This window comes from Haplochromis burtoni, unplaced genomic scaffold (assembly GCF_018398535.1).
Source record: "Haplochromis burtoni strain Fernald_Lab_line unplaced genomic scaffold, NCSU_Asbu1 Contig_47, whole genome shotgun sequence".
Lineage (NCBI taxonomy): Eukaryota > Metazoa > Chordata > Actinopteri > Cichliformes > Cichlidae > Haplochromis > Haplochromis burtoni.
In genome coordinates this window covers 1,602,294-1,623,682 of record NW_024582408.1, presented here as the reverse complement: position 1 = coordinate 1,623,682, position 21,389 = coordinate 1,602,294, and the positions used below count along the sequence as shown (strand labels likewise).

At 40.0% G+C, this 21,389-nt stretch overlaps 2 protein-coding genes across 5 annotated transcripts in view; one reads left to right on the top strand and one right to left on the bottom strand.

The window, feature by feature from the left end:
* Positions 1–394: 394 nt before the first annotated feature.
* The window catches only part of si:dkey-12h9.6 (macoilin-1), a 34,468-nt gene continuing 13,473 nt past the window's right edge, over positions 395–21,389 (top strand). Inside the window, exons 1-6 of one of the 4 annotated variants that reach the window (XR_006054354.1) lie at positions 8,079–8,170; positions 9,549–9,729; positions 14,380–14,534; positions 20,532–20,673; positions 20,862–20,988; positions 21,114–21,237. Coding sequence is in view for 3 of the 4 variants with exons in the window: in XM_005921562.2 (XP_005921624.1) it covers positions 18,935–19,011; positions 20,532–20,673; positions 20,862–20,988; positions 21,114–21,237 (470 nt within the window). In the remaining variant the exon portion in view is untranslated. The other 3 variants (XM_042220362.1, XM_005921562.2, XM_042220361.1) reach the window with 3 other exon arrangements.
* Positions 3,467–6,353, bottom strand: LOC102289164 (cysteine-rich venom protein). Its single transcript, XM_005921564.3, has 8 exons — positions 6,247–6,353; positions 6,126–6,129; positions 5,943–6,034; positions 5,688–5,778; positions 4,951–5,093; positions 4,763–4,857; positions 4,309–4,391; positions 3,467–3,642 (listed from the first exon to the last, which is right to left on the bottom strand). Exons 1-8 carry the CDS (start codon positions 6,319–6,321, stop codon positions 3,515–3,517), a joined length of 711 nt encoding a protein of 236 aa, XP_005921626.1. The 5' UTR covers positions 6,322–6,353; the 3' UTR covers positions 3,467–3,514.

The window sequence follows — 21,389 nt, the reverse complement described above, 5'->3', positions numbered from 1 at the left end:
TGTGCTTCCGCCAACTTATTCCCCTCCCATCACTGGTTTATTAAAAGAAATAACAAGGGAAATGTAACCTTTCTTGTTTGCTACACATGCAGCAAAGCTGTCTGTTGGAGCAGATGTAGCAAGCTATTTTAGCTGTGTTAACATAAGCTGTCTGATTTTAACTCAGCCCATGCAAGTTTAGATAAAATGACTATAGAGAATGAATTTATCTTATGCAGCAAAATCCACCATGGCTAATTATAGATATGAATAAACTCAACAACAAACATGCTTTAACAAACATGTAATTATTTCTGTTTTACACAATCTGCATTTCAGGAAGACAAACCGACGCCAAAGCTGTAAACATTTTCTGGCTGTGGGACTAACTGTTGAGACTCGCTGCTGCAGCTGATAAGCCCCACAGGATGGCAAGACAGGGCTTATCGAGTCCGACCAAACCAGAAGACCTCTGCTATCGTTGCACCCGCTGGCAGAGGAAAAACTCATCCCCTTATCACCCCTCTGCTGGGGGAATAGAAACTCCTTGCAGCTCCCCCGTTTGCTCACTTCAGGTAGTTCACTCATCTGTCTTACAGCTTTTGGTTTGAATCCCACATGCTGTGATGTGAGCAGAGAGGACTTTTTGGCTTACGCTCAGTGTTATAAAAGTGCAGTCCAAGTGTTTATTTTCAATGAAAGAAGTTTGTTATTGCATGGAAAGGGAACTAATTTCCAAACAATGGCAGTCCGTGCGACAAGGCAGCAATAGGAAATCTAATGTGTAAATTGGATTGGACTATTTTATGAGCTGGAATAAACACACCCGCCACTTAGTGAAAAGTGGAAACTCAAGGCAAGAAAAAAAGGATCCAGTTGGGATGAATTCCAACCAGACGAGCCTGTAGATCTATCTGTGCTCCTCATTGGTAGACTGCATGAGCCTGCCTCACACAGACACAACCTTATGTGAACCAGGAACCCGCTGTGTAGCTGGGACATGTGGAGTTGACCCCTGAGGAGAAGCACTCTCTCTCAGCCTTGCATGTGGGAAAGTAAGAGCATTTCTTTTTCAAATGAGCAGTTAAAGTAAAAGCATGCAATCTGAAAGAAAATGAGGGTATCCAACTGGTCATGGAGGGATAAGTCTGTATTGACGCCTTCTCTGGATGTGATGCTATTTTCAGGGGCAATACAGCGGGGAAGTTGTCATTTAAAACTAAGCTATACCTATATCTTGCTAATGATGAACATGTGTATGCTTTCATAATTCAGAGCCAGATAGACTTCTGTTGCTTTAGACTAGATCAGCCACAACAAACACAGAGACGCATCAGAGCCAAAGCACTTTTTTCAAAATACATTTTAGTTCATCTGCCTGAAGGATGTCATCTGTTGTCCATCCATCCACAATTCACAGGAATCCCCACTTCTCCCAGAGTAGTGGTCAACTTTTATTAAAACTTGCACACAATGATCACCCAAATGGTCTTTAAATAAACTATGCTTGAGGTCAAGGTCATATCTGTTGTTTTGTGCTACTCCTGAATATGCCAGTTTGGATTATTATGTTTAGAAAATGAGTGTTTGTGTGCTCCTTTCTGCCATCTATACGTAAGTTGGATTACAGCATAATTATGTCTTAAGATAGGTTAGGTCTGGTCAAAAGCTAGTACCATGGCACTGGGTCTTGATTGGCAATGACAGGCCAGAAATCTGGTTCACCAACATGATCAGCATAACATTCTGTATTTATGAGTGAAAAACCTGAAGGATGCTTTTCAACATTCACAATCCTATATCTGCTATTCCCACCCTGTTGATATATTTGATATATTTTTGACGAGTCTCTTCTTTTCAATGATAATTCTAGATGGAAGCTACAAGCCAATAAAATAATGCTCGGTGTCAATCGGATAACATCAAGAAATGCTTTGGTGGCATATCATGGAGGTTTTGGTTCTAAAGATGCTTAGTGGCCGACAGCATCTTTTGTTATGTGCTAAAATGGAAACTTAGAATTGAAAGAAACCCGGCCCGCTGTCACTCTCACATCATTCTCTCTCTTTAATTCTTACAAAGACTCCAGCCCTACCACCTGCTAGATGGTGATGATTATTATTTTTGCTGGTCTTGATCATGGACAAAGTGGTACTTTTGGGATGATATGGATGAGGTCTTCCTTTTGCCATTATGCTAATACCAGTAAGATAATTGACATGGCTGTGGTTAGTACTCAGTCTTTATCCATGCTCCTGAATTTAAACACTTTAATTTGGTGGTGAATGAGACCTTTTTCTGTACTCCTCAAAGAAAAATGTGTGATAGATTGTAAGCTGTATGAGCTATTACATCATTAGCGTACTATTTTATTGATTATATCAGTTGGGCGACCTTTAAAACTATTAAAGTCATATGTAAATGCACAATACTGTCACAGTCTGTCAGTAATGGAGTTTTAGACCCAAAATGCAAAAAAGGGAAAAAGGCGAGCTGTAACAAAAAGTGACGAGTTTATTTTGGTTGTTAAAAAAATGTCCAGAGAAAATAACATAAAGGGCAAGGGAGAAATGTGAAACAAAGTTTGAAAGGAAAAAGTAAACTACGTACAAAGTTAAAGGACCACACGAAATCAGGAAACACTGAGTGCATGCAAACAAAAGCTCTGACAAACGACTAATGGGAGGACAGCACTATTTATCTGTACCCACACAGAAGAGCAAGCAGGGAGGTGGAGACAAAAGGGGAAAGCAAGACACAGCTGAACTAAATCATGGCGGATGAGAAAAGGGAAGTAAGACCAAGAGCAAGACTCAAGGGACGACTAACTATCACAATAAAGTGGGACGTGAGAAGAGATAACTAAACAGGGAAACACAGACACATGGATGACCCTAATACAGAAGTACTGGGACAAGAGGAAGGAACAATAACCTCTAATGCAACCAGGAACTCAGAAGGACACTCAAGAATCAAAAAGAATAATTAAAACCACAAAAACAAAACTTGAAAGTCAAAAATACTTGAAAGATCCTGCGACAAATGGCCCATTATTTTGTATTTGATAAATACAAAATAATCTAATTATAACCTAACCACTTAAATCAAGGCACTTAAATATAAAAGAAAAAAAATCTAAAATTCTACTTGTGGTGTATATCATAATTAATCACTGCTATCAGATGCGGTCTCAAACTGTGGATGTTTCTTGGCTCAAGTTTGTGTTTTTTTTTTTTTGTATTTCCTCCTAACCTCTGCCAAATCCACCCTGCTCCTCTTCCTCTCTGTGAGTTTACACCTCACGTAAAGTCAAAGGGCATCTGCTCCTGCCGGCAGTGTTTTTCCTCAGAAATAGTGTGCCAAAGTAAATTTCCTTTTTAATCTCTGCTAATTACTGACCCAGTCAAACAGACCATTTACTCACTAACAGCATATGGTGGTTAGATAGGTAAGAATGCACATCACAAACGCAGGTTTTTGTTATGCATATCTTTATTGAAGCTGACCAATCAGTACACATTTGGACATGGGGCATTTAGATAATCTGATTGGTGCATTTACAGGAGGCGGGGCACCAAGAGGCAACATTTGGGTTGTTGCAGCCCCACTGCTGCTTCAGCTGGGGACAGTTACTGTACTTATCAGAGAAGGGACAGGGGTTGGCTGCGAGAGAGAGAAAAGCATAAAGAACATAATAAGCATTAAGTTGGAGAGGAGACAACAGTTTTAGGTTAGCTTTGTTTATCAGCTAAAATAAATTTAGCTATAAGATGATCCATTAAATTTGGTGCTTAGTTCAGATAAAAGAATTGTTGTGGATGATTTTAACATCCATTTAGATACCCGAAAATGACAGCTCCAACACTACATTTACTCCAATATTAGACTCAATTTGCTTTTCTCAGAATGTAAAAGATTACTTTAATCACACTCTGGATCTTGTTCTCACATAAAAAGCATAAGAGCTGAACATTTAACACTAATCCCTGAAAACCCTCTTCTGTCTGATCATTTATTGATAACATTGGTTAATACATTTAATTAAAGTGGATGCCATTCTGAAAGTGCTGTAACAAAATTTATGCACATAATCCCCACTGTATTATTGTAGTGTCTTTAACCTACAATATAAAGTGCCTTAAGCTGACTGTTGTTGCGTGCAACTTTATTGTATGTGGTGCACACAGAACCAATGTAACTTCATCTTTACATAATATATTACTTTATCAAAGGCTTACATTGAAATGTCCCTAAAGGTCTGCAAAACAGAAACATGTATATCTCACCTTGTTTACAACTATTATATTCCTATAGGATATTTCTACTTACTGCACAGGTTGTTTTCACAGGCGTTGGGACAGTCACCGCAGGAGGGTCCTTTCTTGTAGGGTTGGGTTAACTGGTAGTTTCCACTGTAATTGTAGGTCAGACCATCAAATATTAAAAATTACAGCAAACACTAACGCTGGATGTCATCCCAAACATGTCACAGTTATCCTATGAGAACTCAAAGCAACTCTGAAATACAATTTAATGACAAATTATATGCAAATTTCTGTGCATTAAATGAATGACAAAATCCACATATTCTTCTTGAAGGAATTGCAATTCAATCACTGCTCCTAGTGATCATTTCATCATTGTATATTAGAATCACTAATGACTTAGCTTATGAGGGTCTAAAATGTACAAATAATACTGATACAGGTTGCAGACAAAAGAGGACGTTCAAAAGATTAAAATATGCCATTTTATACAACACATCATTATGCTAGATACGTACGGTGGGCAGTAATGGCAGACGTAGAAGTACTTGTAAGCAGAGTTGGGACAGTAGGCCATAGCACAGCCGATCTGATTAGACCTGTACCAAACAACCTGCACAGAGAGACAAAATACAAATGTTTTTAAAGCCAGGGTTTGGGCTTAAGAATCACTTTTAGTTAAGTGCATGTATATGTATCACTGTACCTGTGTGTAGTGTCCCACCACTCCTCCATTGATAGATCCCACTCCATAGCTGAAGTCCTTCACCTCGTCATACCAGGACTGGATTGCGTTGCTCCAGGTGTTCTGAAAGCTGGACATGTACAGATTTTCCCCACAGCCGCTGGCTAAGAGGAGGAGTGAGATAGTTTAATCAGGTTGGTGAGACTTTTTAAATCCCAAAACAAATGAATGCTCAGTTCGAGATCACTCATCAAAGAAAATTCATCATCATCATCATCATCATCATCATCATCATCATCATCATCATCTTGTGAAATCAAAGGACTTGAGAAAAGCATCTTTGCAAAATATTGCCCAATAAATGAAAGATGATGATGGCAGTTCAGAAAAATAACACTTTCTAAAACTTAGAGAAACAAACAGAAAAGAATTACAAAATGTTAACAAACCAAACTGTTAAGATAGTGATTCATAATGTGCTGTTATATGCATCTTTCCCTGTTTTTCCGTATTGCACTGCCGTGCCACTCTCAATCTGACATTTCTTACCTTCGGGACAAAAGCAAACACAAATACAACTGAGTTAATTAAACCGCGCTGCCATAAATATATCTAAAATGTACTTCCACATCACTTTATAAACTTAAAAGTAAAAAAACAAAACAGTTAAACATGTAAAAAACAAACACAAAAGTGCTTTTTTTTCTGTGCTTTTGTGGTGTTTTTTTGTAAGGCGCGAGGAGTAATGAGGAACTTACTGCTGATCACTCTGTCGCTGGCAAGACTATGCTTCATGGAGCAGGTGTTAGCCCATCTCTGAGCAGTGGCTTCAGACTCATTGTTCCAGTTCTGCAGGGAGCAGAGGACAAGACGGCCCGTTAAATCAGAACATGTAGATAAGAACAAATGTGTACACAAAAAAGTGCTGTGTGCTTTCATTATTAAGCTGAACATGACACAACAGTATAATGTTAGTTGTGCAAAGCATTAACATTATAACTTCTGAGTTTTACCATCTTCAACATGTTGCTCGCAGTAGGCTGAACATTCCCCCTCAGAGTATTGTGCTTGTTCACAATCTCATTCTTCTCAGTCGTAGTGGTCACTAAATGAAAGCATTAAAAGCAAATTAACACCTTGAATGAGAGATTAAATATATCAGTCAAGATTTATGTATGAATAACTGCCACACTCACCCTGCTTCAGATGTGATATTCAGAGATGAGAGAAAAAATAATGGTAAAAAAATTATTGCTCAAAAAACGAAGAAATAACCAAATGAAAAGAACTTTAAAGAGGATATATGACTTTACTTACCCCCAAGGTGCCAGGCACCTGAAGGACTGCAGTGAGGCCCAGAGCGCACAGCAGAAGAAAAGTGTAAAACGTCATTGTTTAATCTAAGACTGTCAATGACTGCAAGAGCCCGCAGGTCTCATTTATAGAGCCAGTACCACTCAGACATGTGTGAACCAGTAACACGTCACAACAATGACATTAAGCAATAATAAGGCATTAGTAAATGCTTAATCCATCATTGGTAAAGCATTACTCATCCTTAGCACATAATATGTGGCGAGGGAAATACATGTTTCTTTTTCATTAATGAGCTCATAAATAATGTGTTCATGTTCATTATTTATAAAGAAAGTGATTAGCAAAGTGTTTAAATGCACATTTATTTATATATTTAATCATTAACTCATTGTGAGTGTGTTAGCGGAGGTTTTATAAAAACTTATTTGATATCGTAATTTATGGTTTATTCAGCCAGTTATTATTTTAAACAAGTTTTTTTTTTTTTAAATATAGAAGGCTAATTAGAAATACTAGTACTGGTCAAACTATGAATTTTTCTTATTGAATTCTTTTTGTGATCACTCTTAAGAAATGCACCCTATTGGGTCTGCTCCTCTTACTCTCTGCAAGTTTAACCCTGCTATAAAGTTAAATGCTAACGGCCCTTGGGCTAACAGCAGTGCTTGTCCTCAGAGTTGACCACCAAAGTAAGTTTCTTCTTTAATCTCTGCTAATTACACATCAAGCAAACAATTTACTCTCCTAGAGCATAAAAATTTTACATTTTTCATATGGCGGTTTAAGGGAACAAAGCTGGGAAGACACAACACGAATGCATGTTTTTAATAAGCATATGTTTGTTGAAGCTGACCAGTCAGCACGTTTGTGGGATTTAGATAATCTGATTGGCGCACTTGCAAGAAGTGGGAAACCACAAAGTCACAGTTGGGTAGTTGGAGCTCCACTGTTGCTTCAGTTTGGGACAGTTACTGTGATAAAGAAGCATAAAACAAAAGCATAAAAATATTTTTTATCCAAAAAAAAGGGGTTTAGAGATAAAGTTGGACATGTGCAGGGGAAGGATACAAGGTATACTTGACAAAGGGTTTTGAAGATGGAGCTGCCTGACAGGAGGAAAAGAGGAAGACCTCAGAGAAGGTTCATGGGTGTAGTGAAGAAGGAAGAAGGGTTGGTGTGACAGAAGAGGATGGAATTGATAGGACGAGATGGAGGCAGATGATCTACTGTGGCGACTCCTAAAGGGAGCAGCCCAGAGAAGAAGGTGGAGAAGAAACTGTGTTTAGTGTCCCACCACTCCTCCATTGATAGATCCCACTCCATAGCTGAAGTCCTTCACCTCGTCGTTCTAGGTCTGGTTTACGTTGCTCCAGGTGTTCTGAAAGCTGGACATGTACAGATTTTCCCCACAGCCGCTGGCTAAGAGGAGGCGATAGTTTAATCAGTGTGGTGACACTTTTTAAATCCCAAAACAAATGAGTGCTCAATTTAAAATCACTCATCAAAGAAAATTCATCTTCATCGTCTTCGTGAAGTCAAGTGTGAGTGCTCACATTAAGAACTCGAAGGAAATTTGCTGTCTTGCCTCGTGAAATCTAGGAAAGTGATGACGACGAACGGCCCCTTCATAAAACAATAAAGGAAACATGATTACATCAGTACAGCGGTACAGAAAAAAGACAAACATAAAATACCAGTTAAACCTAGACCAACAAAACGAGAAATAAGGATTTTTTTTTTCTGTCCAACATGTAAGGATTCATTATGTGCTGCTATTTGCATGCTTCTGTGTTTTTTCCATGCATGGTTGTACTACTGATTCAAAATGACTGATTCCTTGTGGTTACTGGATTAAAGCAGTCAAAGAAACAGGAACTTACTGCTGATCGTTCCGTTACTGGCAGGACTGTGACTCATGGAGCAGGTATTGGCCCATTTCTCAGCATTTGCCTGTTTTACCATCTTCTACATGTTGCAGGTGCTTCCATGTGGTACTGAGGCAGGTTATTGGCCAGTCGTTAGATGGTGAGGGTCTCTTCTGGGGATCCTTAGGGATCAGCACAGTCCAACCTTCAGTTAGCCATTCTGCCATACACTCAAGGAGTGCAGTCAGCTTCTTCAACCAGTAGGCATAAATCATGGCGGGACCTGGTGCTGTCCAACTCTTCATACCGGAGACCTTTCCTGGGATGTTTGTCAATGTGATGGTTACTGGACCCTGTTAGGGAGATTCCTGTGTTCTGCTCTTACATCCACTAGCCACTGAGCATCGCGATTATGGATTGTGTCCTTCTCCTGTATGCTATTTCAGTTTTGCTCCATCTCCAACATTGGTGAGGCTGTTCTCATATTGTTCTCCTGCTACTGTACTAAGTACACCTTAGATGGTTCTGTGGGGTAGAATTTCACTCGCATGTGCTGTGCCAGTGTGCCTGCACATGTGATGTGACAATAAAAGTGATTTGATTTGATTTGATTTGAGCTGGCTTGTTCTTCTGGGTTCTATCTCTCTGGTATACCTCTTCAAGCGCCTGGGTGTGAGTCTTTGTTTGGTAGTTTCCAAGGCCTCGGGTACCAAGGCACCTTCTTCATTGCACCTTTCTGCAACTGTGATAGTTGGTTAACTTCCCTCTATGCTACCTTGATCTTGGCTTCTGGTCTCCTTCTCCATGGAGGGTACTGCTCCTTGTGGCTGTTCATCTTGTAGCCAAGCATCTCACGGATCACTGTTACTGTGGTGTAGATCAGCTGACTAGTTTCTGTGCAGTAGGGTTTGTCCTTAGTGCTGTATTCACATCTTCTAGTAGACCTTCAGAGGGTACTTCACGTAATATTGGTAGCCAGTTGCGGAGGGTCCAGATTGAAACCTTCGCCATGATCCTATCTTTTAGGTTAGTTACTCTCCCACTTAATGTTGTTTCTTCCATCGTACTTGGGCCGTGTTACCCAATGTTGGGTGGGGGTGATCATATCTGCCCATGACCTGTCGTCCTGACTCCCCCTTGCGGTAACATTTGTGTGGTACCTCATTGATCTCAAGCTATGAAAGCAGTTACTTCTACCAAATGTTGGAACACTGAGCTACTAGTTGTTTTGCCATCCATCTGGATGATGGGTATCGAAGATCATATTAAACTCCTCATTAAGTGCATACTTACTGCTTCCACTAGAAGTAAGAGGATAATTAGCTAGGTGCTGCTAATCAAATACAGTCTAAGTGAACTTTAACAAACGTGACCAACCATATAAAAGCAGAGGTTTTGTCAGTTTATATTTTTTCTCTATTGTTTTTCTCCAATCAGGAACTGTCACGGCTGGGCAACCGCTGAGTTTAAGGTACGGACCCAAAAAGCAGACACGGGAGAACTGAAGTTAAACAAGAAGCGAACCTTTATTTGGGCTGTGACAAGAATCAAAACCAAAATTAAGAGGAGGACTACACAAACATGAACCTCATGAATAAAGAAAAACTAAACCCGACAAGTAAGACAAGACTATAACTTTGACTATGACTTTGACTATGACTAACATGGGGAAATATAGGCAGACAACCTGACAATGAACAGTAAGAGACAAAAGACTTAAATACACACATGAGGTGATCAGGGGAAGTGGAGACATATGAGGAAACAGCTGACTAGAATGAACATAATGACGCCACAGGGGAAGTGAGCCAAAACACAATGAACATGGAAACAAGACTTTCAAAATAAACAGTAAACATGACGAGATGCAGACATGACAACATAAAGGGCAAGGGAGACCAAAACACAAGGGTGAAGACACAAGGGGAATCTACTAAACAACGAACAATAACAGCAACCTAGGCATAATAAATATTAACTAAATAAGCTAAAATGAAACTAGAACATGAATGAATAATAAAATACAGTGAAACTCAAAACACTGTGTCCCATGACCCAGGACCATGACAAGGAACATCATTCTCACCACTCTCAATGCAGTTCTCGAAACAGTTAAGGCTGTTCTCATAACGCAAACTCACCTGTGCAAAAGATGCTCAGATCACCGTTTTCAAAATATGCCAAATCAGTCAATCACTTCAGCTCTGTGATTCACAAATGGAAACTCTTTCACCTACTTTTTAAGACTTAGACATCAAATTGATTTCTATCAAAACCTTAGTGACTTTGAAAAGAGCTCTGCAAAAATGTTGGTCTAATGTAGAGTAACAGTGGAGAGGCAGGGCAAGCAGGTGAGTAACTGGTGTTTTTTCAGTAGCAGTAGGGCAGCTGGAGGATACAAGTGGAGATGTTAAACCATAGTTCAAATCGTTCCCAAAAGATTGATTTTGTTCATCTGGACGTGACATTTTCAGTGGGAGAAGTGTTTCGTCACTCATCCAAGTGACTTCTTCAGTCTCAGCTGACTGCAGGTTTCCCCAGCCCTGCAGTTCATTGATCATTATTAATGATCAATGAACTGACCTTCAGGCCCATTATTCATTCAGTGGTGCTAGTTTCAGTCATTGTGCAATGTACTGTTTATAAGGTTGGGGATGAGCATAGAGGCTTTTTTTGGCATGCGCTCAAGGTTACAGAAATGTGGTCCAAGTGTTTATTTTCAATAAAACAAGTTTGTTATCGTATGGAAAGGGAACTAATTTTCACACAATGGCAGTCCGTGCGACAGTGCGGGCAATAGGAAATCTAATGTTTAAGTTGGAATGGAAAGTTTGATGGGCTGAAACGAAAACACCCGCCACTTAGTGAAAAGTGGAAACTCAAGGCAAGAAAAAAAGGATCCAGTTGGGATGAATTCCAACCATATGAGCCTGTAGATCTATCTGTGCTCCTCATTGGTAGACTGCATGAGCCTGCCTCACACAGACACAACCTTATGTGAACCAGGAACCCGCTGTGTAGCTGGGACATGTGGAGTTGACCCCTGAGGAGAAGCACTCTCAGCCTCAGATGCAGAAAAGTAGGAGCATAGACCAAAGTAAATTTCCTCTTCAATCTCTGCTAATTACTGAACACATCAAATAGACCATTTATTCTATAAAAGCATAACAAGTTGACTTTTTTGTATGTGGCGATTTTAGGTGACCAAGCTAAGAGACACAACACAAATGCAAGTTTTTAATAAGCATATCTTTATTGAAGCTGACCAATCAGCAGATATTTGGCATTTAGATGATCTGATTGGTGCACTCGCAAGAAGCGGGAAACCACAAAGTCACAGTTGGGTGATTGTAGCGCCACTGTTGCTTCACTTCGCAACAGTCAATGTACTCATCAGACTGATACAGAAGCATTAAACAGTAGCATAAACCATATAATATATTTTGTAACCTTCCTCACCATTTAAGAATATTTATTTTGTCATTGTTTAGCAACTGCTCAAAGTAGAGCTAATCTGTGATCATGAATAAATTGTACAAATTATATTCTGATTGGATGCTACTTACTGCATAGTTTGTTTTTACAGGCGTTGGGGCAGTCACCGCAGGAAGGTCCCTTCTTCTAGGGACCTTGTAGGTCAGACCATCAAATACTAAACATTACAGCAAACACTTGATATCAGCCCAAAGTTGTCACTATTTTCCTCAAGCCGTGTTTGAAGTAGATGCAAGTTGCTCGCATTTCACCCATCACCTTTGCTTCTAATGATAATTTCATTATTGTGTGTATAAGAAAGCACTCAGTAGAGTAGCTGAACAGGTTTCACAATACAAAGATAATAACGAAAGAGAAAATTAATGCATTCAGGGTAAAATAAAGGAAATTATATTTTACTTTTGCTTCCAAATTCATTTTGTATTGCATGATGCTCCAAAGCATTTGGATCCATTTACTGCAAATTACTCTTCAACAATCATTTGAAGTGAATAAAATTTTAAGAAACATCATCACTACAGGAAGCTTTATACTCATGGTGGGCAGCATTGGCAGACATAGAAGTACTTGTATTTGGAGTTGGGACAGCAGGCCATAGCACAGCTGATCTGATTGGACTTGTGCCAAACCACCTGTGGAAGGACACATATCCAGTGGCATTACCTCAAGTAAGGGTGCCTGAGATATACTATATATACTATATGTCTCTATATTTATATAAAACAGTACCTGTGGAGGATAGTAGCAAGACTAAAAAAGAAATTTTACAAGTTGGCAGTGAGACCTGATACGATGTATGGTTTAGTGATGGTGGCTTGGACAAAAAGACAGGAGGTGTTAAGATTTTCATTTGGAGTGACCAGGATGGACATGATTAGAAATCAATGCATCAGGGGGATATGTCTGTTTCAGGGTTTTAGAGATAAAGTTAGAGAGGTGAGACTGAGATGACTTGGACATGTGCAGGGGAAGGATGCAGGATATACTTGACAAAGGGTTTTGAAGATGGAGCTGCCTGACAGGAAGAAAAGAGGAAGACCTCAGAGAAGGTTCATGGGTGTAGTGAAGAAGGAAGAAGGGTTGGTGTGACAGAAGAGGATGGAATTGATAGGACGAGATGGAGGCAGATGATCTACTGTGGCGATTCCTAAAGGGAGCAGCCCAAAGAAGAAGGTGGAGAAGAACCTGTGTTTAGTGTCCCATCACTCCTCCATTGATAGATCCCACTCCATAGCTGAAGTCCTTCACCTCGTCGTTCTAGGTCTGGATTACGTTGCTCCAGGTGTTCTGAAAGCTGGACATGTACAGATTTTCCCCACAGCTGCTGGCTAAGAGGAGGAGTGAGATAGTTTAATCAGTGTGGTGACACTTTTTAAATCCCAAAATGAATGAGTGCTCACATTAAGAACCCAAAGGAAATTTGCTGTCTTGCCTTGTGAAAGTCTAAGAAATTGATGACGACGACGGGCCCCTTCAGAAAACGGTCAAATAAATGAAACATGATTACAGTACAGAAAAAAGACTAAATGAAATAACACTTAAACTTAGGCCAACAAAATGTCACAAGAAACAAGGTTAATATTTTTTTTTATTTGTCCAACTATAAGGATTTTATAATGTGCTGCTATTTGCATGCTTCTGTGATTTTCTGTATGTGCCCTTCGACTACTTTAAAAAATGACTGATTCCTAGTTACTACATTAAAACAGTCAAAGAAACAGGAACTTACTGGCTGGCCTGTGACTAATGGATCAAGTATTTCTCAGCACTGGCCCCATCCTTGTTCCATCTCTTTGGAGAGCAGAGCAGAAGAATGGCCATTTAATCTTTAATGTTTAAATAACACATTGTTGTCTGCAAAACTCTTTTGTTTATGCTTATTGCAAGCACTGTTAAAGCTGTAATAAGCAGGTTTTTCAGAGGAAACGTTATTAACTCATGTCAATCGCATATTTGAAATTATTACACGAATACTCCAGAGCGCACAGCAGGGGAAAGCTGTACCTGTCACCCTCCAAGACCCCCCACATGTGTGATTTATACAGGCAGGACCACTTAGACATGAGTGAAACAAACAGACAAATTCAAGGACTAATGAGAGAACAACCAAACTGCTTCGATTCGCACATGGGACAAGTCCTTGGTCATGTGGGGCAATCGTGGCTCAAGAGTTGGCAGTTCGTCTTGTAATCGGAAGTTGCCAGTTCGAGCCCCGGCTCCGACAGTCTCGGTTGTTGTGTCCTTGGGCAAGACACTTCACCCGTTGCCTACTGGTGGTGGTCAGAGGGCCCAGTGGCGCCAGTGTCCGGCAGCCTCGCCTCTGTCAGTGCGCCCCACGGTGGCTGTGGCTACAATGTAGCTGCCATCACCAGTGTGTGAATGGGTGGATGACTGAATGTAGTGTAAAGCTCTTTGGGGTCCTTAGGGACTAAGTAAAGCGCTATACAAATACAGGCCATTTACCATGTCTGTGGGTCGCAGGTGTGTGTTTTCACTGCACCCCTGTTTTTATTTTCTTTTTCTATGCATAGTTTCTTTTTGCTGTAATTTTGAATATCAAGCAGAAGATTGCATTAAAGTCCTCTTTAAGTGCATCCTTACTGCTTCCACGGGAAATAAAAGGATAATTAGCCAGTTGCTGCTAATCAAATGAATTCTAACTGAACTTTAACAAATGTGACCATCCATGTAAAAGCAGAGGTTTTGGCAGTTTGTCTAGTCTGAAACATTCAGCTCTGTGTTAGAATTTTTCTCCATATGTTTCTTTGCTTAGGCTGCTGCCCCCGCGACCCGGCCCCAGATAAAGCAGATGAAGATGGATGGATGGATGTTTCGATGCTTTGAAAAAGACTTTTTTCATAGCGCAATCTCATCCGCGCAAAAGACACTCATATCACCTTTTTCAAAACAGTCAATCACTTCACGTCTGTGAGTCACAAATAAAAACCCTTTCACCATAATTTTAAACCTTAGACGCCAAATTGTTTGACTTTTATCGAAACCTTACTGACTTTGGAAAGAGCTCTGAAAAAATTGGGGACATGCGACAGGACAGTGATCTCAATCACAGCAGCAAATCTACAACAGAACAGCTGGACAAGAAAACAATCAATGTGATGTGATGGTTTGGTCAAAGTCCAAATGCTGAGGTGGGACCTAAAGAGAGCTATGCATAAATCAATGTCTCCAAACGTCAATGAAGCAAATCATAATTATCAACATTATCAAAGGCCAAAATTCCTCTGCAATGATGTAACTGATAAAGTCATACAGGAAACTATTGCTCCAATTTACTGCTGTAAAAGACTGAATCATGGTATCTATTTAGTTTTCCACAGAACTGCATGAAATCCCGTGAAGACCTTTTTAACATGACTATAAATGGTATTACAAAATTCAAATGCGATTAAGAGCATTGATAATATTTCTCCTCTCTATATTCTTGTCAGCTTATGGAGAACTGGTCAGATCCGCAAACTTCTCCTTTGAAGCAAAAACACACAATTCATACAATAAATTATGAAGTAATAACAATACTGCAAGCTAACGATATATCAAACACAGGGTGTTGGTCAAAGTATGGCAAATTACATCTGTGGTATATCCAGTAATCATGATTCAATTCACAATCATTTAGGGGGAGTCTTTCTCTTTTATTTCCTCTACTTTCTGCATTTCTTTCCACAAAAGTAATCTTATCTTACTTGAAAAAACAGGTTTATTTCTGTTGAGGAAAAATAAATCTGCTCCCTTGCAGTGTAAACACTTGTTTCATAACATTTCAGTGGAGCACAAAATGTGTTCCTGTATTCAGACTTATGAATAAAAACTAGCTGTAAAGACCATTCACTACAAAACATGCTCTACATGGTCAGATTTTCTACTGTTTAAATGGTTTCTGTGTCATTTATTTGCATCTCCCTGTTTTGTTTGTGTATTGTTTTTTTTAATTACAAAATCTCCAAACATTACATTTAAATGAAGTTAAAGTATTTCTTTCTCACAGAGGCAACAAGAAAGAAAACTTCCCAAAGCAGAAATGGTTTAGCAGTCACTTTACTCCATTTCCCTGCTGACAGATTGCTGACCATTGCTAGCATCAGGTCAACCGGATAGCATGGCAAAGTGTGTAATAAACATGCAGGTCCACTGTGTCCATTTCACGGTTTGCCACTACAGTGCACTTGTTGTCACTTTCATTCACATCCACGCAGGTGAAACAAATTCACATTGTTTTATATTTCCTTACTAGACTGAGTGATTTTCTGAAGTTTAACTGACTTGATGTTCACGTTTTCAGATCAGTCGAGGAGTGTATTTAAGTTACTTAGTCTAAGGAGTTTCGAAAGAAAAGCGTCTGGACTTCTTTAAGTTGCTTGAAGATGTTTCACCTCTCATCCGAGAAGCTTCTTCAGTTTTAAAGGTCAAATGGTGGAGAGTCCCAGATTTAAACCCAGTGGGAGTATCCCCCCAAAGAGGGACAAAGGACCCCTTGATGATCCTCTACCTAATCACATTAGGTAGAGGATCAGACAGGCAGACAGATACAAACACACCCTATCGTGTGATAGGGTGTGTTTGTATCTGTCTGCCATCTATAATCCAGTTTTGAGATCCCTTCTTAGACGCCTTAACGCCCACTCACACCCTGGGCCATCTGACCTCAGGAAATCACACGATAGGGTGGGTCCAGGTTTCACAATGAGCTCTGCGAGAACCTTCACAGACATTTAAGTTACTTGCGTTTAACTTAATGTTGCTATAACAAATTAACGTCTCACCTGTCAACTCATTTAACATCAGTTTTATATTAAGTAGAACAGACCAGTGAAAACAGCAAAAATCAGTGTAAACTACACATTTAATCCTTCAGATATTTTAATATAAAAAGGTAATGCAGTCTCAACCGTATTTTCTACATGACAAAGACATGCTGCTGTAGTAAATGAAAATCATCTTCCAGCACAACTTTTGGAGCTTTCATTGTAAGATACTGTATACAATTACAGAAAAAGTTGTAATAGCTTATTTCCCAGCCTGTCCTGTAGCTAATTAAAAAACTGAAGTTTTTGTTACAGGAAGTGCAGAATTATTGGGCAAGTTGTATTTTTGAGGAATAATTTTATTATTGAACAACAACCATGTTCTCAATGAACCCAAAAAACTCATTAATATCAAAGCTGAATGTTTTTGGAAGTAGTTTTTAGTTTGTTTTTAGTTTTAGCTATTTTAGGGGGATATCTGTGTGTGCAGGTGACTATTACTGTGCATAATTATTAGGCAACTTAACAAAAAACAAATATATACCCATTTCAATTATTTATTTTTACCAGTGAAACCAATATAACATCTCCACATTCACAAATATACATTTCTGACATTCAAAAACAAAACAAAAACAAATCAGCGACCAATATAGCCACCTTTCTTTGCAAGGACACTCAAAAGCCTGCCATCCATGGATTCTGTCAGTGTTTTGATCTGTTCACCATCAACATTGCGTGCAGCAGCAACCACAGCCTCCCAGACACTGTTCAGAGAGGTGTACTGTTTTCCCTCCTTGTAAATCTCACATTTGATGATGGACCACAGGTTCTCAATGGGGTTCAGATCAGGTGAACAAGGAGGCCATGTCATTAGTTTTTCTTCTTTTATACCCTTTCTTGCCAGCCACGCTGTGGAGTACTTGGACGCGTGTGATGGAGCATTGTCCTGCATGAAAATCATGTTTTTCTTGAAGGATGCAGACTTCTTCCTGTACCACTGCTTGAAGAAGGTGTCTTCCAGAAACTGGCAGTAGGACTGGGAGTTGAGCTTGACTCCATCCTCAACCTGAAAAGGCCCCACAAGCTCATCTTTGATGATACCAGCCCAAACCAGTACTCCACCTCCACCTTGCTGGCGTCTGAGTCGGACTGGAGCTCTCTGCCCTTTACCAATCCAGCCACGGGCCCATCCATCTGGCCCATCAAGACTCACTCTCATTTCATCAGTCCATAAAACCTTAGAAAAATCAGTCTTGAGATATTTCTTGGCCCAGTCTTGACGTTTCAGCTTGTGTGTCTTGTTCAGTGGTGGTCGTCTTTCAGCCTTTCTTACCTTGGCCATGTCTCTGAGTATTGCACACCTTGTGCTTTTGGGCACTCCAGTGATGTTGCAGCTCTGAAATATGGCCAAACTGGTGGCAAGTGGCATCTTGGCAGCTGCACGCTTGACTTTTCTCAGTTCATGGGCAGTTATTTTGCGCCTTGGTTTTTCCACACGCTTCTTGCGACCCTGTTGACTATTTTGAATGAAACGCTTGATTGTTCGATGATCACGCTTCAGAAGCTTTGCAATTTTGAGACTGCTGCATCCCTCTGCAAGATATCTCACTATTTTTGACTTTTCTGAGCCTGTCAAGTCCTTCTTTTGACCCATTTTGCCAAAGGAAAGGACGTTGCCTAATAATTATGCACACCTGATATAGGGTGTTGATGTCATTAGACCACACCCCTTCTCATTACAGAGATGCACATCACCTAATATGCTTAATTGGTAGTAGGCTTTCGAGCCTATACAGCTTGGAGTAAGACAACATGCATGAAGAGGATGATGTGGACAAAATACTCATTTGCCTAATAATTCTGCACTCCCTGTAATTAGCAGAAATATCTTGATCATATTTATAAAACCCACCCCCCCCCCCCCCAAAAAAAAACAAAAACAAACAAACAAAAAAAACTAAACAAACTAAACAAAAAGCAATTTCTATAGTAGACGGTGTTTATCCCTCACTTAATTACTGCAGGGGGAGTTCCTGATCAGTAGAAAAAGCTATAATACAGTTAGAAGTCCCTCCATCACATTTTCCAAAACTGTCCAGTGGGCTGCACAGGAGTCTTTGCCGGGTCCCCGGACCTGATGTTTGACACGCTTTGGATTGAAACAGTAAAGTTATGCAGTTTAAAGCCAAATCAAGGAACTGAAAGAGACTAAAAACTGAGAGTTGAATGATAATCACCTTTATTATCGAACTTATAATGAGCCCGGTTAGTATTTTTGTGCAGTGTGTGTCATAATTAACAGAACACATGTGTACAGTGTGTTGATTTGCTCCCCTTCTGCGATAAACGCTTGTAGGTACAACCTCCACTGAGCATGCGCAGAAGTGTCGGTCCTCTACATTTGCTCGCAGACATCATCACAGGTTGAAGTGAGCATCCTCATCCACAAAGAGGGAGCCGGGCTGTTTTGTCTTTCCTCTCGGCTCTGTCGTTTATCCCCCGTCGCTGTCGCCTCTGCTGCAGTGTGTCCAACGTCAGCACGCGGGGAGCAGAAGCCATAAGATGAAGAAACGTTATGTGGACGCGAACAGGCTACGGAAGATGAAAAAGCTGAAAATCACGGAGAAGCTGTCTGAAAGGTAGCGAGCCGCGGCGCCCGGCGGCTGCTTTTGTTGTGGTGGCCGTCTTTGTGTAGATTTCAGCCGTCGTCATCCCGCTCACCTGTCCGACTCGCATCCCATCACCTCCATCCGCCCCTCACATCCTAAATGACCCAGCGTGGCGCTTTGATTAGCCTCAGTGCGGCGGAATTAAGGCGCAAATGTTGCACCGGGTTACTTCAGCCCGCCTTGTTTACAGAATAAAAACAGAAGCTGTGCAAGTTGACGTCGGCCTACTTTCGTCTCATCTGCGTTCTCACTGCCTGCTCTATCCCCCACTCTTAATCGCGCGTGAAATTAACACGGCCACATTGCGTTTTGTTTATTTATTTCCATTCGTCCTTTGGAAAAATAGAAACAAACGCGCATTCCTCTTTGGCTTATTTGGCACACAAAATCTGGAAGCGTCTAGACTAAGTCCAGACAAGAAAAGACACGCAAATAAGAACGGAACACCACTTTTTCTGTTCATTGTGCACCTTTCTTTCTTTCTTTCCACAAAAAACAACACATGCAAGAGATTGTGTTTATTTTTGAGATTTAGACGTCCTATTTTATTTTGTGGGCCAGTCACATATTAAATTTCTTGCTCTTTGTGTGCAGTGATTTCACACAAACACAAACACATATAATTGAATTACACTACTGGAAATACTACAAAGCAGATAAGAACTTGATTGGAGAATTAAAGACGCTGTGGTGATTCCTTTACACTTCACTAGCTTGTTTGGTAATTATATTTAGTGATAGTGCTAAATACAATAAAGGGCGCTATTTCAATAACATCATATAGAGAACTAAAGTTACATCAGCTCTGCTTGGGAGTTTTATTAGGCCAATTAAGCATGCTACTCAAGGAGAATAAGATAATAAAAAAGACTATATTGGGCTTCTAGGATGGATTTAATATGCTGTTTAAAAGCCCTCTCCCAGCTGATTCTAATTTATTTTCTAATTTTTTGTAGAACAACCTGCACAGTTAGCAGTTAGTTATAATATAAATACAAGTGAGATTAATTGAAATGCATTCTTTATAAGTAAAATTAAAAGGCTGTTGTGGACTTGCAGAAGGATGCTGTGGTGCTCCCTCTCTCCTCCAGATGAAATATTGCCATGGTTACCAAACAAAGAAGGGGTGATGTGATAGCAGCCTATGGATGAGCAGAACAAAGGAGGAAAACCACAGCTCCTGTTTGGCTTGCGGCTGCCTAATAAAATGAGGGAACAGTCATTGTTCTTGTTATAGTGGCCCTGCTTAAAAGGAAGGACTGTATTTTTAAGACACAGCTGGCTCAATTAGAGGTTAATGCCGTTTTTGCAGTTTCCCGTCTCATACTGGGCTGTGTGTGAGTATCTGGTGCTTTATCTGACAGCCTTTATTTACTGGATTCAGAGGAAGAGGCACGTTTGTTTGCCATGAGCTCAAAGTGAAATAATAATAATGAAGGAGGATTGATTTTTTCCTTCTTCTTTTTAATAATGTCTGCATGTCTTTATAGCGCGTACACCTTCCTGAAGTTTACGGTGATGTGGACACTGGTGCTGCTGGCAGACTTCATCCTTGAATTCAGACTGGAGTACCTGTGGCCGTGCTGGCTCTTCTTTGGGAGCGTGTACACCACTTTCCACTGCCATGGGCTGGTGAGGACTCCTGCTGTGTGTGATTTCATATTCTGTGCACTGGCCCTGATGATGATAAGCCAGCCAGTGATGTGTAGTAGGCTTCACGCAGTGAACAAGAACATGGCTTTTCTTCTATTTTCAGTGAATTACTCACATTTTACTTTCCTGTTGTTGTTGTTTTTCTTTCTTTCCCTTTTTGTTTGCAGGTTATTTGTGTTGTTTTTGTTTGCGCTGCCTTCACTCTGGACATCTTTTGTTTAATTTTTGTTCCTTTGCACTGGCTGTTCTTTGTGGCGAGCACCTATGTGTTATTCAATTACATATGGCACACAGGTGAGTATGACAATTATCATCCACTTGGCAAAATCTGCCCAACTTTCTTCATCTCATAAAATAAAAAATATTCTCTTATTTAAATTTATTAGTAATTTTCTTCTCATCTGATTATTTTTCCTCAGAGAAGGGCATCTGTATATCAACTGTGTCTCTGTGGATCCTGCTCGTGTACACAGAGGCTTCACTTCGACTCAAAGACCTTAAAACCTCACATGCCAACCTGTCCCATCTTTTTGCCGCTCACTGGTATGTTTATTTGATACAAAATGTATAAAGTTTAGATTTAGTATTTAATATTTCATCACTGAAAGATTATATACTGACTACTTTCTAATATTTATAATTTATTCCGGCACAATTAATGTGGAGCACCCACAATTTCCTTGTACATGTACAAT

Coding starts and splice junctions, on each gene's coding strand:
- LOC102289164 (XM_005921564.3), bottom strand. CDS start 6,321: ATGACGTTTTACACTTTTCTTCTGCTGTGCGCTCTGGGCCTCACTGCA. Junction 4,858..4,950: donor TGGTGGGACACTACACACAG/GTACAGTGATAC, acceptor CTCTCTGTGCAG/GTTGTTTGGTACAGGTCTAA. Junction 3,643..4,308: donor CTGTGAAAACAACCTGTGCA/GTAAGTAGAAAT, acceptor TCTCTCTCGCAG/CCAACCCCTGTCCCTTCTCT.